Source organism: Puntigrus tetrazona, chromosome 8, assembly GCF_018831695.1.
Source record: "Puntigrus tetrazona isolate hp1 chromosome 8, ASM1883169v1, whole genome shotgun sequence".
NCBI classification, from domain to species: Eukaryota; Metazoa; Chordata; class Actinopteri; order Cypriniformes; family Cyprinidae; genus Puntigrus; species Puntigrus tetrazona.
In genome coordinates this window covers 7,078,454-7,091,449 of record NC_056706.1, presented here as the reverse complement: position 1 = coordinate 7,091,449, position 12,996 = coordinate 7,078,454, and the positions used below count along the sequence as shown (strand labels likewise).

The window sequence follows — 12,996 nt, the reverse complement described above, 5'->3', positions numbered from 1 at the left end:
ATCGTCTTTGGGTTACTGCTATGTTCTTTTTTATTTACTTCACATGCTTTTATTAATCCTGAATGCAAAGTTAAACAGCTTCAGAATAGTTGTAGTAAATTATTTGATTCCCATTCAAATAATCAAATAGCCTACATTACAGATTTTATGGAAAAAATGCCCTAATATATGAGAAAAGTATAATCTCACAACACTGGCTTTTGCGTTGAGCAACTTGGTTTAAGTCATTAAACTCAACAACTGGTGTCACTGTGATGAATGACTGTCATCTCAATTAAATCTGGCATTTGGTAGCAAAGTATAAAGAAATAGTCCAAGCGGGGATTTTAAGCGTTTATGATGGGCTTTAATACTTAACACTTTGCATATCCCAGGCAATAAAAGCACAGATTTTTTTTTATTGTTTTGTAAATTGGTGGTATTGTGCACGTGAACAATCGCTCGATTCAAGGTTATTAACCGCGAATGCATCTATGCGTAGATACGTTTTGGATTTACGGGAACAAAGGAATAACATTTCTGCCCAGCCCGCCGCGCGCGCGAACACGTGGAAGTTTCATCAGACGCACATCTGTTCGCCTCCACGCGCTCATCCTTCTGCTTCCATAGACTGTAGCAGATTGCTGTTTAGTCAAACCTTCCCTAATCCTCTAAATGTTACCTAATTGTAAACTGCACTGTGAAACGAGGACAAACGTTCTCAACGGACGGAAAACACAACTGTGAGTAAGATACAACAGGCGGCTGTAGTACAATCTGGACACGTGCGTTCCGATTACGCAGGGACATATTTACGTATGGATATATACCATGTGTATTATATAGACACCACGAGGTGAGATTAAACGTTTGGCGTTTTGTACTCCCCTCAAAACCACTGCCTGAACTACCCCATTAGTTAAAGCGCCTAAACGCGGCAAAATGTGTTTTAAAAAACAATACCATTATATTATTAATATGGTTATGTTTTATATCGACTGTGCTTAAGTAGAAAACATGGGAGGCGTATGGATTTCGTGGTACGATAGCAATATTTAAACTCAGGGGAAAAAAACAACAGCAAAACGTTCTCCACAAACGAGCTGATTTCACTCAGGCATTGATTGGGGCTGCCGCGGCCATTAATGTACGGCCTTTAATAGTTCGGTCTTACAAAGATAAACAGCGACAAAGACAGTTGGGATAATTTACACGCCACTTACAGCACTAGTATACATATAAATCTGAGCAAATTCCTGCACTGTTGCTTTTGCAAAGATGACAAACACAAGCGCAAATGCCATTATCATCGATCTGCGAGCTTTTATTACGAACTTCCTGAAGCCGGCGATTCGCCAGCCTCCCGGGTGAGAAGGAATAAATTAACATGCAAATAGTTATTCAGCCTAAATTTAATCTGGACCGCGTAGACGGGGTATTTTTCTCCTGGGCATGATGGCGTTCACTGGCATCTTGTTTGGCATTTTAATTTAACAGCCGAACAAATAAAGTAAGGGTCGTTTTGCAAGGACAAGCGGTCACGTGTTGGTGTTACTGTAGAGGTGTAGTGGGCAGTATTCTCATTTGCATTTGATGTAATAAAGAAGCCCGGGCTCAAATTGATAGCCTACTATATGCATCGGCATGACCTCTGCCTTAGATTGACTGGAACTCGTGTTTATTACTGGTTCTCTGGAATAATTGATTCTGATTGGGTTAATGGATGCACCGTCCAGCATTTTGAAATGTTATAATTTTCAACATTGCTTAGTTGCATTTCAGTATGCTTACACTATTATTCCATACACTACATGGTTAAGGTGTAGCCTAGATTGTGTATAAGTGCATAGTGTGCCATTTGGGACACACTTTGTGCTGCAGGGATGACGTATCTTTGTAAGCCAGTTTTGTTTGTATTTTAGCACTTTCGGTTCCATTGCCTTGAGATTAATGAGTGTTTCGAATGGGCTTTTGGATAATACATTTGTGAAAGCATTGTTAACAAGTGGCTAAATGGGACTTTAGAGGTCATCTGCGACAGTAAGACTTAATTACACCAAACAAAAAAAGTCATCTACTCACTAGGCCTCGCTATCTGTATGATTGCGCTCCTGCGAACTGTTCAAACTCAAACTTTCAAATGTTTTTGAGATAAAGACTGAAAAGTAATGGTTGTGCTGAAGTCATGCAACCATTGTGTTATTTGTTTACAACCTACGTTTACATTTTTACCTTTGTATTGAGGCTTAAAATGCATACACTCGAACAAAACTTGTAATAATCCTAAATGTCTGTCTAGTTAAAGCTTATTTTCTGCAATAATGCAAAAGTCAGTCCTATTGTTTTGATGGGTGATGTTAACTTTTGGGTTGATCTACAAGAATATGTCAGCCTTTAAAAAAAAAAAAAAAAAAAAAAAAAAAAAAGATATTAGTGGGATATTTTTCTGTATTTTTTGCTGGCTGGCAAATTCTAACCGAGGGAGGAGGAAAGCATTGCATTAAAAGTAGCCCAGTGCATGCCTTTCCATTTATAAGCCGGACAACCGGCTGAATAGAGAAAGAGACATCCAAATTGAGAGAAAGCGAAAGGGACAGACAGCGAGAGAGAAAGAGTGAGAGTAACAAACCTCCACCATCTGCCACTAATGGTGTTAGGGAAGCATCCAGAGAGGCGACTTGTAAAAATGCATAAACGTTAAGTAAAGAAAGCTGAGCAATATGGGACATGATTTTAGAGGAGTCTGTGTCAAAAGTGAAGAGCTCAGGGGGAAATTGAGGCACATAATGGAAACGTAATGGGCTTAGTGTCACTGTCGTGCAGACAAGCCCACGGAGGATGCCGTCAGCGGCATTGACCCTCCCCCAACTCCAGCGGATTTATGGAAATTACCGGAATAAGGGACAAACAGCCTTTACAAACAAACCGATACCATAATTCCTGCCTATCTATGGAGTATCTAAAGTGACAGACAGAGGATCTTACTCTCTGGGAGGGATGCAGCTCCACAGACCCAAACGCAGATAGTCATTCCTCCACTTGAGTCTTATTTTTATTCAATACACCAGACTTGTTTTTGAACACGTGTGTGTCAGCTGTAGAGCTTTGGGTAAAACTAAGTTTGAGGGTTCTTATTTTTGGTTGACAGAAAAATGTTAAGAAAACATACATAACATACACATTCGTTGTTTTAAAGCCTAAATATTTGAATGAAGATTCAACAACCAAAAACTCAATGATAGGAGCATGAAGACACTGATCAGAGGTACTTCAGCTGGGTTACATTTACTATTAAAGGTATAAACCAAAAACTGAAAATATCCAAGATGTAGATGAGTCTATTTCTTCACTGGAACAATTACCACTTACCAATGAATTCTCTGCAGTGGATGGGCGCCGTCAGAAAGAGAGTCCAAACAGCTGTTTCTTTTTGAATTTTGGCAAGAAATATTAGTTGTTGTAATGAGGGATTTCTCAAAAAAAAAAAAAAAAGTAGCTTCTTGCGAGTCATGTGGATTCCTTATTGATTATTGTGATGTTTTTAGCAGCTGTTTGGTCTCTCATTCTGATGGCACCCATTCACCGCAGAGGATCCATTGGTGAACAAGTGATGCAGTACCGAATTTAAAAAGTAACTCTTGCATTTACGTCTAACCAGACAATAAAAAAAAATGTTTTAATATCCATTAAATCAGGAAGAAAATTTGCATGCTTAAACCTCCATTCCTTAATGTTTTGGTATCACATACATCATTTATATTATAATCAGCACACTGCTTTGCATCCACCATTTTTGGTAAATTTAAAACAAGTAAAAAATGAGACTATTGTAAGATTTCATGTCTTTAATAATAACAACAGTAACACATTCATTGGAATGTACCATTCTAGAACAAGAGAGGGGATAGGTTGTCTGAACTTAACTGTTTGAAAGTATAACTTCTGTGCTTCAGATCCAAATGGATACAATGATAATAGTTCTAGAATGCTAAACTAACTGAATTCAGTTCTGGAACTAGTGTCTTGTCTGACAGCAGGCATGCACCATTTGGATGAGGAGCACAGTTTGTATGAACTTTTACTTTGTGGGTTTGGTTTGATTTTGTGGAGTGAGATTTCACAGAGTTAAGATTTAGCCTTTTGGAGCAGTGTACTGGCGCAGGAGAGAGGAGATAGCACTAGACTCTGTCACCTCCTCTGGAAGAGAGCCTTCTTGATCTTTGATTGACGGGTCAGCTCCCGCCTTCAGGAGTAACTCGACTATTTCTGCAAACTCACAAGCTGAGGCTAGAGAGAAGGAAAGAGAGAGAGAGAGAGAGAGAGAACACAAGAAAAAAATATTAATACAGTTTGGTATATTTGCACTGAGTCACACAGGGAAATGTGAATTTTTTTTCTCAAGTCAGCTAAAAACTAATTTTTTGAATAAAAGAATATTTTACAAAAATTGTACAATAACTGCAAATGTATACAGTACATAAATAATAGAGTATTTTATTATCATCATAACATGAAGAAAATGCTTTCTTCATTTAAAATTAATTTTAAGTTAAACATTTCCTAGTAACTTAAAATGAAATGCATTTAAAAATAAATTTTAAAAATGTAAAAATAATAAAAACAAAAAAATATTTCTAAAATTACTAGACTTACTAAAATCAGAACAAAAAAACCTCACTGATACTTAAATAAAACTGCTACCAGTTCTTAGGTAACGTGCCACCTTAAAACGAACTTAATCCAGTCCCGTTTTCTCTCCTGTACACTTAAAGTAATTGTTACAGTACGCATGAAGACTGAATGTTCAAGCTGCACCTGTAGTTGAGCAGCACGCTTGCATTTGTGCCCCATTGGCAGTTTGTGCCCCATTAGGAGGCTGCAGGGCCGGGAGGGGCGGCACTTCTGTAACCCTGTTAGTGTTGCCTGCCACGCTGATGCAGGGACATTCCTCTAAGCTTGAGTGCTTTTTCACGTCTGTGTCAACTACTACCTTCTTTTAAAAACGGAGGGGAAAACGCTTTCCTTATTCTTTCTTTTAGGTGAGTGGCTGATGTCAGCAAGAAAACCCTGAGTGACAAGAGTGGCTTTTAACCTGACACCCCCGACCACAAGAGAATGAGGGAAGGGAGAGGAAATGAGAAAGAATAAAAGTGAAAGAGAAGGCAAGTACTGAAGAGTGTTCTGAGCATGTTGCCACGTAGATGATACTGTAGTGGATGCTTACCGGCCAAAGTCATAGTGCCTGGTCTCTATATCTGATATCTGATTAATAATAATAATACATGGGTCAAGTCACACTTAAGTATGTACTACAGTTTGAATGTTTGAGGTTGGTATGATTTTAAACCATATTATGCTATTTAATAAAAATAAAGTAAAAAGGATTTAGAATAAACGTTCTGTTTAAATACATTTTAAATACATTTATTAGGCGTCTCATGATTCTGCAGAAATCATTCTAATAGGCTCAAGAAACATGTTATTGTTAAATGCAGTCGCGCTGCTTAATATTTTTGTGGAAACTGAATATTTTTCCAGAATTCCTCAAGTCAACGGCACTGATTTGAACTACAGGTCTTTGGTAACAATTTGAAAGTCATTTACTGACACTCATTTTAAAGTATCATTGCGCAATATTCTTTTCTTTAAAAATAAAATCTTCCCAACCCAAATATTTTTAATGGCAGATCTATTATTTTTTTATGTTTCATCTGGCAGGTAAAAAAAGAGTAAATTTGTAACTTATATGTGAATGAATTCATCTTAAAATAAAAAAAAAAAAAAGAAATAAACTTGGGATAAAAGTGTGTACTAAATAATTCCATGTAAATGTGCTAATAGAGATTACTGTCTTATCAAGCTCCACTAGATCTTTTTTTAATCAGTCATCATTTACTCACCTTCGTGTTTTTAGAAAAACCTGTATGACCTTCCTTTGTGTGTGTAATAAAAGTAGATGTAGAATGTCCAAGCTGCTTTTTTTATACATTTAAAAATGAATGGTGATCATGGTTGTCCTTTACATTCAGTGAATGGAATAAGTCATACAGGTCTAAGACAACACGAGACCGAGTAAATGAAGACAGATTTTTCATTTTTTGGATTAACTGTCACTTTAAGTAGGAAGTAGAAAAGGAAATCATTTAGATTTTTTTTCTTCTAGTCCATTTTTTTTTTGTTACTGTATTTTATTTTCGGCACGTGTGCGGGTCCTTGGGCAGTAAAGCCCCTAGCGCCTCGAGGGAGCCGTAGAGAAGAAGAACAATTTACAGCGTGCAGTAAACCCCTCAATTAATCATGTGTCAGCCGCATGGCCCCACACAGGGAGAGGTGGAAATGAATTTTCATTCTGTGCTATTCGTCTCTCTGAGTTCATCGCTTATGTTTATTAGTCACTTTTTTATATCCCATCCCCCCCATCATTTTTCTGCTCCCCCCTCCCAAGGGGTGCTCGTCTTCAGACGTCCACCCTGCCACGCGACCAACCTGAGGACAGATGGCAAACACACACACTCACACAGAACAAGGGCCTGGAGGCCACCCATGTGTAGTGTCACATGACAGAGGAACACTGTTGATTTCCTCTGGGACAACTGGTGATTATTACAGGTCCTATTTACCACACGTGTGGCTGTGGACAAATGTACCCACACCCTCTCTCACACACACACACACACACAGCTTCCTTTTGTAACCTGTGAGGTGAGGTGAGGTGGATAAGAACTTCATTTAGAAACCATTTTATATACATTTCACTGAGATTTAAAAAATACTTTTGTTCAGCAAGGGCACATTAAAATTGATCAAAACCGATGGTAAAGAAATTCACATTAATGTTATAAAAGATTTCTATTTCAAATAAATACATTGATTTTGAACTTTCTAGCCATCAAAGAAACGTGAAGAAAAAGTATGGTTTCCACAAAAATAATTACGCAGCTGAAACTCGTAAATGGTAGTGTATAATAATGTCTCGTATGTCTGCATATTATGTAAAAATTGCTTTGTTTACCACTTTGCAGTCTCAGTATTAAAAATGGAATACGACCTGTTGCAATTAAGACCCCAGTATTTTAAACACATAGTCCACGGTTTCTAAACAGTGTATTAAAAATGTATCCCCATGTAGTGCTTTTCTTCTTTAACATCTATTGAAATGAAATGCGCTGAAATTGTTCTCTTATTTTCATTTGCCAGCATGGACACTTGGATTAAACTAAAATATTCCTTTAACATATATGACTCCCATTTGAAGTTAAAGAATAAAAAAAAAAAAAGAATCGCCACAGCATAGTTCTGTTCTTACCATAGTGCAGTGCTGTCTGTCCTTCATCATCCTGCGAGAGAAAAAGACAGAAGTTTAGAGTTATAAAAGATATCGACCATTACAACTACTCATCTATTGTGAAACTCTTTAGACACTTTCCAATCTTTCTCCATAATGACTTAGAGTCCAAAAAGGACCATAAAACAAACAAACATGTTCAAGTGTAAGGTCTGCCTGTTGAGTTCAACTACTACAGCCTAAAACAGGTGATTTCGACTCGGAAAGGATTAAGAGAACAGATTAAACATTGATTTCCTGTCAGATAAACAATTAGATCCCTTAACCTCCAAAAAAGACTTTTGAACAAATACTCAGGATCAGAGGAGCTTGAGGACTTTGTTTAGAGATATATATATATAAACCAATTTAATATGAACAGACCTTTGACCTGCGTGCTCAACGAGGCTATGCGGGCATCATGCTGTATGTATATAAAGGTCTAGGATGATCTATTCATCGTCCCCTGCAGGGACCGTGTCCGATGCATTAGCCGTGGGGAACGAGAGCATCACACAACAATAGATGCTTATACAATAGGCCCAATCTGCCTGGTGTGCTGGTGACAAATTGCCACAGCTTGTGGTATCAGAGGTGCGATGCAGTGAAAGCCATATTTAGGGCAAGGATTAAGGATCCTGTGTGTGTGTGGATATAAATCCAGTGGAATGCAACACTCAAGGGGTCGGGAAGTTCTGCGGATGACACGTGTCATCGGGCTAAATTATATTTTAATTGCTACTTCAATGTGCCTTCTCACCCTAATAATGATGACAAACGGCATTATTGTTTTGGCTGGGTGGTTGGTGGAGATCATCAGAACCCGATGAGAACTACAAAGAGAGTTTTTATGGCATGTCGCACGTTTGCCCCTCTGACACAACATCAGACTGCATTATCCTCCGTAGACAATATCATTAGCTCGCTGAACAGAGTCTACAGGCCATACATAGTGTTTAAATTCGACAGTAGGCTTGTTATTATGTTGAAAAGATTACAGTGCAACACTAACAAGTACAATAAATACTGAATTATTAAAGGAAACGGAGCATTTTAATGGTGAATTTAACATTACTTCTCAGTATTGCGTTAATAGAAGCAAATTTAAAGTCACTTCTGACTATAATTCGCATTAGGGCAAAATGATAAGAATTATAAACAAACCATATAAACACTACAAACATCTTTGTAGTTAGTCCTTGTTTCTCCACAAATTTAACAGCATGAAAATTAGTGTAAATTACTATATTATATAGTACTATATTACTATATATAGCTTAGACCTATCAAACATGAATACAGTAAACACAAAAATAACAATATATAGTATATCTGTATTCAAGCCATCTGGTATGGAATATAAAAATGCATTTTAACGTTTCCCTGCCTGCCATTTGAGATTGTAGCAGTACATTCTGGGAAACACGATACTGCAAAACTAGATATTTTGCAGAATACAAATACCTTAAATAGTAGGTTTTAAAACGGCCATTATCAATTATCCAGAAGTGATGGAATCATTTAGAACTTTGTTCTTTTAAGCTGTAAGTGAAATTTCTTCTGCAAAGTAGTGAGCCAAGGTGGATGGCCCTGTCAGTCAGATTCTTCTAAAGTCTGATCCCATTGTTCCTAATACAAAAATCTTCATCGCACCAGGGCCAAGGCTCTCAAACGATCCTAGAGTCAGATGCTATTGTTTATGGAGAGGCGAGAGAGCGACTTCAGGGGCTCTCTGATTGGATTAGCTGGTTAAAATCCCACTAGACGAACAGAATACTGATGCAGTCTCTCTCCTCACCTTCTCTGATAAAGTTACTTCCCTCTGAACAGAATACGTACTTGAATATCGGTTTACATAATAAAATGGGACAACACAAACAGAATTAGCTGGTTTGGTTTTGTTTTTTAATTAATAATAAATATTTTCTTTTTTATTTTCACATTTTCTTAAAAAAATAACTGTCATAAATTTGATGATATATTAAAAAATACTTTCTTATATTCACCATGATGACCATAGTACCTATTTAATTTTTTGTTTATAGATATACTTAAAAATTTCTGCAACTGTGATAAAACGGCTGGATTTTAACATTGCTACAATAATTATTAACCATGTTGTAATGCACAATGGTAAAGAAAACATTGCCAATTAAAATCATATTATAAATACATTTTTAAACTGAGAAATTATTCATTTAGTTGCTAAATTATTTTTGTTTCTCGATACAATAAACGGTGGCAGATGTTTATGGAAATGGTCGATACAGGATATGGAGATGCACATAAATACATATAGCCATAATTAAACAGTGAGGGCTTTACGAAACATAATCTTCTTTCACTAATCTTGTGCGCAGGCAACATCCGCATTGGCCCCAGAGCTCCAGAACATGGACACAAGAGGCGGTGTGTGGACAGAGACAGCAGACAAACAGGTTGGCTAGAACATAAACTGCCACACTTCATGGGAAATGGATACAGACACACACCTGTTAAAGCTAGGTTATCCGCACCTAGTCTATACAACTTTTTTCTCTTTTTTACAAGAAGCAGAATAAGCTACATTTCATAAGTATGCTGAACACTTGTTGGATACCTCTCCTTCTCCATCCCCTTACTGTTACTTAACTAACTCAAAAAAAAAAAAGGGTGATTTTCTAAAACATGCATCTCTGCGAGTGCATGTGTTCATGTATGTGTGAGCGCATGCTTATATGTATTTGTGTGTGTGTGTGTGAGTGAGGGGGGGTCAGAGACTAATGTCTCTAGAGCAGTCTGATGGAATCAGGCATAAATTGGATTGTCCTCCATTTGGTTTTCAAGGGAGAAGCGGAAAAGTCAAGTAAGAAGCCAGCGTAGCATTTTTCCCAAGCAAACTCCAAACTGATAGACCTCTAGGTTTCCTTGCGTTGCAGAAACGCAAGGAAACTGTGCCACATTTGAGAGAAAACACATGCACACACACGCGCATATAATATAAATATAAGTGTGTGTGTGTATACAAAAAAATTATTTACATCTCACTTTTTCGCACTTTTTTACAATGCACTTTGGAACAAAACAAACTACAAATGAATTTTTTTTTCTTTTAAAAGTAATTAGTAATTTTATTCAGCAAGGATGAATTAAAATGATCAAAAGGGACATTAAAGAAATGTATGATTTTAACCATTATGTTTTGAACTTTCTATTCATCAAATAATCTTGACAATATACATTTTTCCCTAAAATATATTAAGCAGCAAAACAGTTTTTAATATTGATAATAACAAGAGAAAGCACCAAATCAGCATAATAATAATAATAATAATAATAATAATAATAATAATAATAATAATAATAATTTCTGAAGGATCATGTGACATGATCCTAAATATTCAGCCATACCATTACAGGAATAATTATTTTTTTTTAAATATAAATGGAAAACATTAATAGTAATAATATTTCACCATACTACTGATTTACTGGATTTTTTGTCAACTTGCTGAGCTGAAAGGCTTTAAAATTTTTTTGAAACATTCTTACCAACCCCAAGCTTTTGACCAGTATACCATGTTTCTAAAATCTAAACTGTTCTTTTCACACCAACAAGCCATCACAGATTGCCGTCAATATAGTGCACTAGAACATTTCTCTTTCCCATTACTGTCAAGGTATTTCAATCCATTCAAGGAGCATCATCTAATGAGATTAGCCCAAAGAGGAATACCTCAAAAGTGCCTTTTGATGACAACACAGAGGGAAAAGACACAGGAAGAAAGCGAAAACAACAATATAAAAGCGATTATAAGGACGGTGCATCAGGGTAAAGTGTGAAAAAAGAAGTAGAAATAGCAAAGACGAGGTGAAATGTAATAGTAAAACGGATTAGACTTTGTTTCTGCGCAGTCTGTGGTAGAGACTGTGCAGTCGTACCATCTGTGTATGATTCAACGGGAGCTGGCATACATACGCTGCCCACCAGGTCACTAAAAGCTTTCATGTTTTCATACCAGCACAACCCGGCAGTTCCCTGTGGCATATGGTAGGTGTGCTGAGAGCCACCGTCACAGCTTTATCTAGCACGACTAAATCTCTCGCAGGAACACCCTTTCTCTCTTTATCTCCCTCTCTCTCTCTCTGCTGTCCCGGACAGAAACATTAAACAAATGGGGAAAAATGCACATGCAATTATGATTTATGATGACTGTATGCAGGGAGCGCAGGGTTTTTTAATGACCCTGGCGGTAGACAGGAGGAGGAGACAGGGATAGACAGAGGAGTGAATCGATATAACCACACGGCATTCATATGCAGATACGCTTATGATGAGCAGGTGCCATTAATCAGAACATGCAGAAAATGCAGCCGTATGCATGATCATAACACCTATAGTTTTACACAGATATAATACAAGATTTATGAATATCTGGGTTCCTTCTACTTTACAACAAGGAAGTTCTTGTTCTTTTGCATATATTAAACTGAAGATATTCAAGCTGTAAAGAGGAAACGGTTGCATAAAAAAAGAAATTTGTTATTGTTATCAGTAAATTTTAAAAATGATTAAAAGGTGGTATTTTTATAATAGGTATTTACAGTATAATAAACTGATTTTTTTCTAGGTACTTAATTTTTTTTACATTTTAAACATTGACAATACTGTTTCTTAACAAATCAGTATATTAGAATGATTTCTAAAGGTTCATGGCTAGTAATGGTTGTGGAAAATTCGTCACACACATAAATAAATTGCACTAATAAATACACTAATTGCATTTACAAAAGTTCAACTGTAATATTATTTCAGTGTTTTTTAACTGTATTTTTGATCAAATAATTGCAGCCTTGGTGAGCATGAAAGACTTCAAAATGTTACAGAATGTGAGAAACACTAATTAATACCACAAACATTCAAGAATTTGTAACCTTAATATTTTTAATATGCTTGTGATGTTTTCTTCCCCAAAATTCTGTTGATAATCCTGATGATATAATTATGAACTTTAATACATTAGCAATTTAAACAATATGTGACCCTGGACCACAAAAGCAGTTATACGTAGCAAAGATATATTTGTAGCAATAGGCTAAAATACAATGTATGGGTCAATAATTATAGATTTGACCTGCAATACCTAGTTCAACCACACTATGTCAATCCTACATAAAACACCTTTAAGTAAAGATCATGTTCCATGAAGATTTGTACATTTCCTACTGTAGGTATATTAAAACTTAATTTCTAAGGACTTCAATTGGCAATTTTCTTAATGTTTAAATTTTTTATCACTCTCAGATTCCAGTTATTAAAATAATTGTATCTCGGCCAAATATTGCCCTATTGTCCCGTAATTGTTGCCGTAAATTTGACCCTTATGACTGGTTCTGTGGTCCAAGGTCACACATTCTCAAATAAACATGACTTTGTTTGGAAATGTTTACTGAGAGAAAGGAAAAAGCTTTATTACAAATGGAATATGTTTTAATAAATTGCTGGTATAAGTGTATAACACCAGGGTAAAAATGTAAAAAATTACAAATGTCTTTTGAAACCCAACATTTACTTGTGACACTTGTTATTACAGATAACTAAAAAATTAATTAAAACCACAAAACGGTAAAGGCTGCGTTTAGTATTTTAACTAATATATAAAGAATATACTGCATAGTAGCATTGACCCATATGAGCGTGCACGCAAGGATAT

At 36.3% G+C, this 12,996-nt stretch overlaps 1 protein-coding gene across 1 annotated transcript in view; it reads right to left on the bottom strand.

Annotated features, from left to right (window-relative positions):
- Positions 1–3,809: 3,809 nt before the first annotated feature.
- The window catches only part of acbd6 (acyl-CoA binding domain containing 6), a 28,650-nt gene continuing 19,463 nt past the window's right edge, over positions 3,810–12,996 (bottom strand). The window contains exons 7-8 of the mRNA XM_043247954.1: positions 7,286–7,316; positions 3,810–4,266 (exon numbers count right to left, since the gene is read on the bottom strand). Coding sequence (XP_043103889.1) covers positions 4,112–4,266; positions 7,286–7,316 — 186 coding nt within the window. The 3' untranslated portion in view covers positions 3,810–4,111. The remainder of the gene's footprint in view (positions 4,267–7,285; positions 7,317–12,996) is intronic.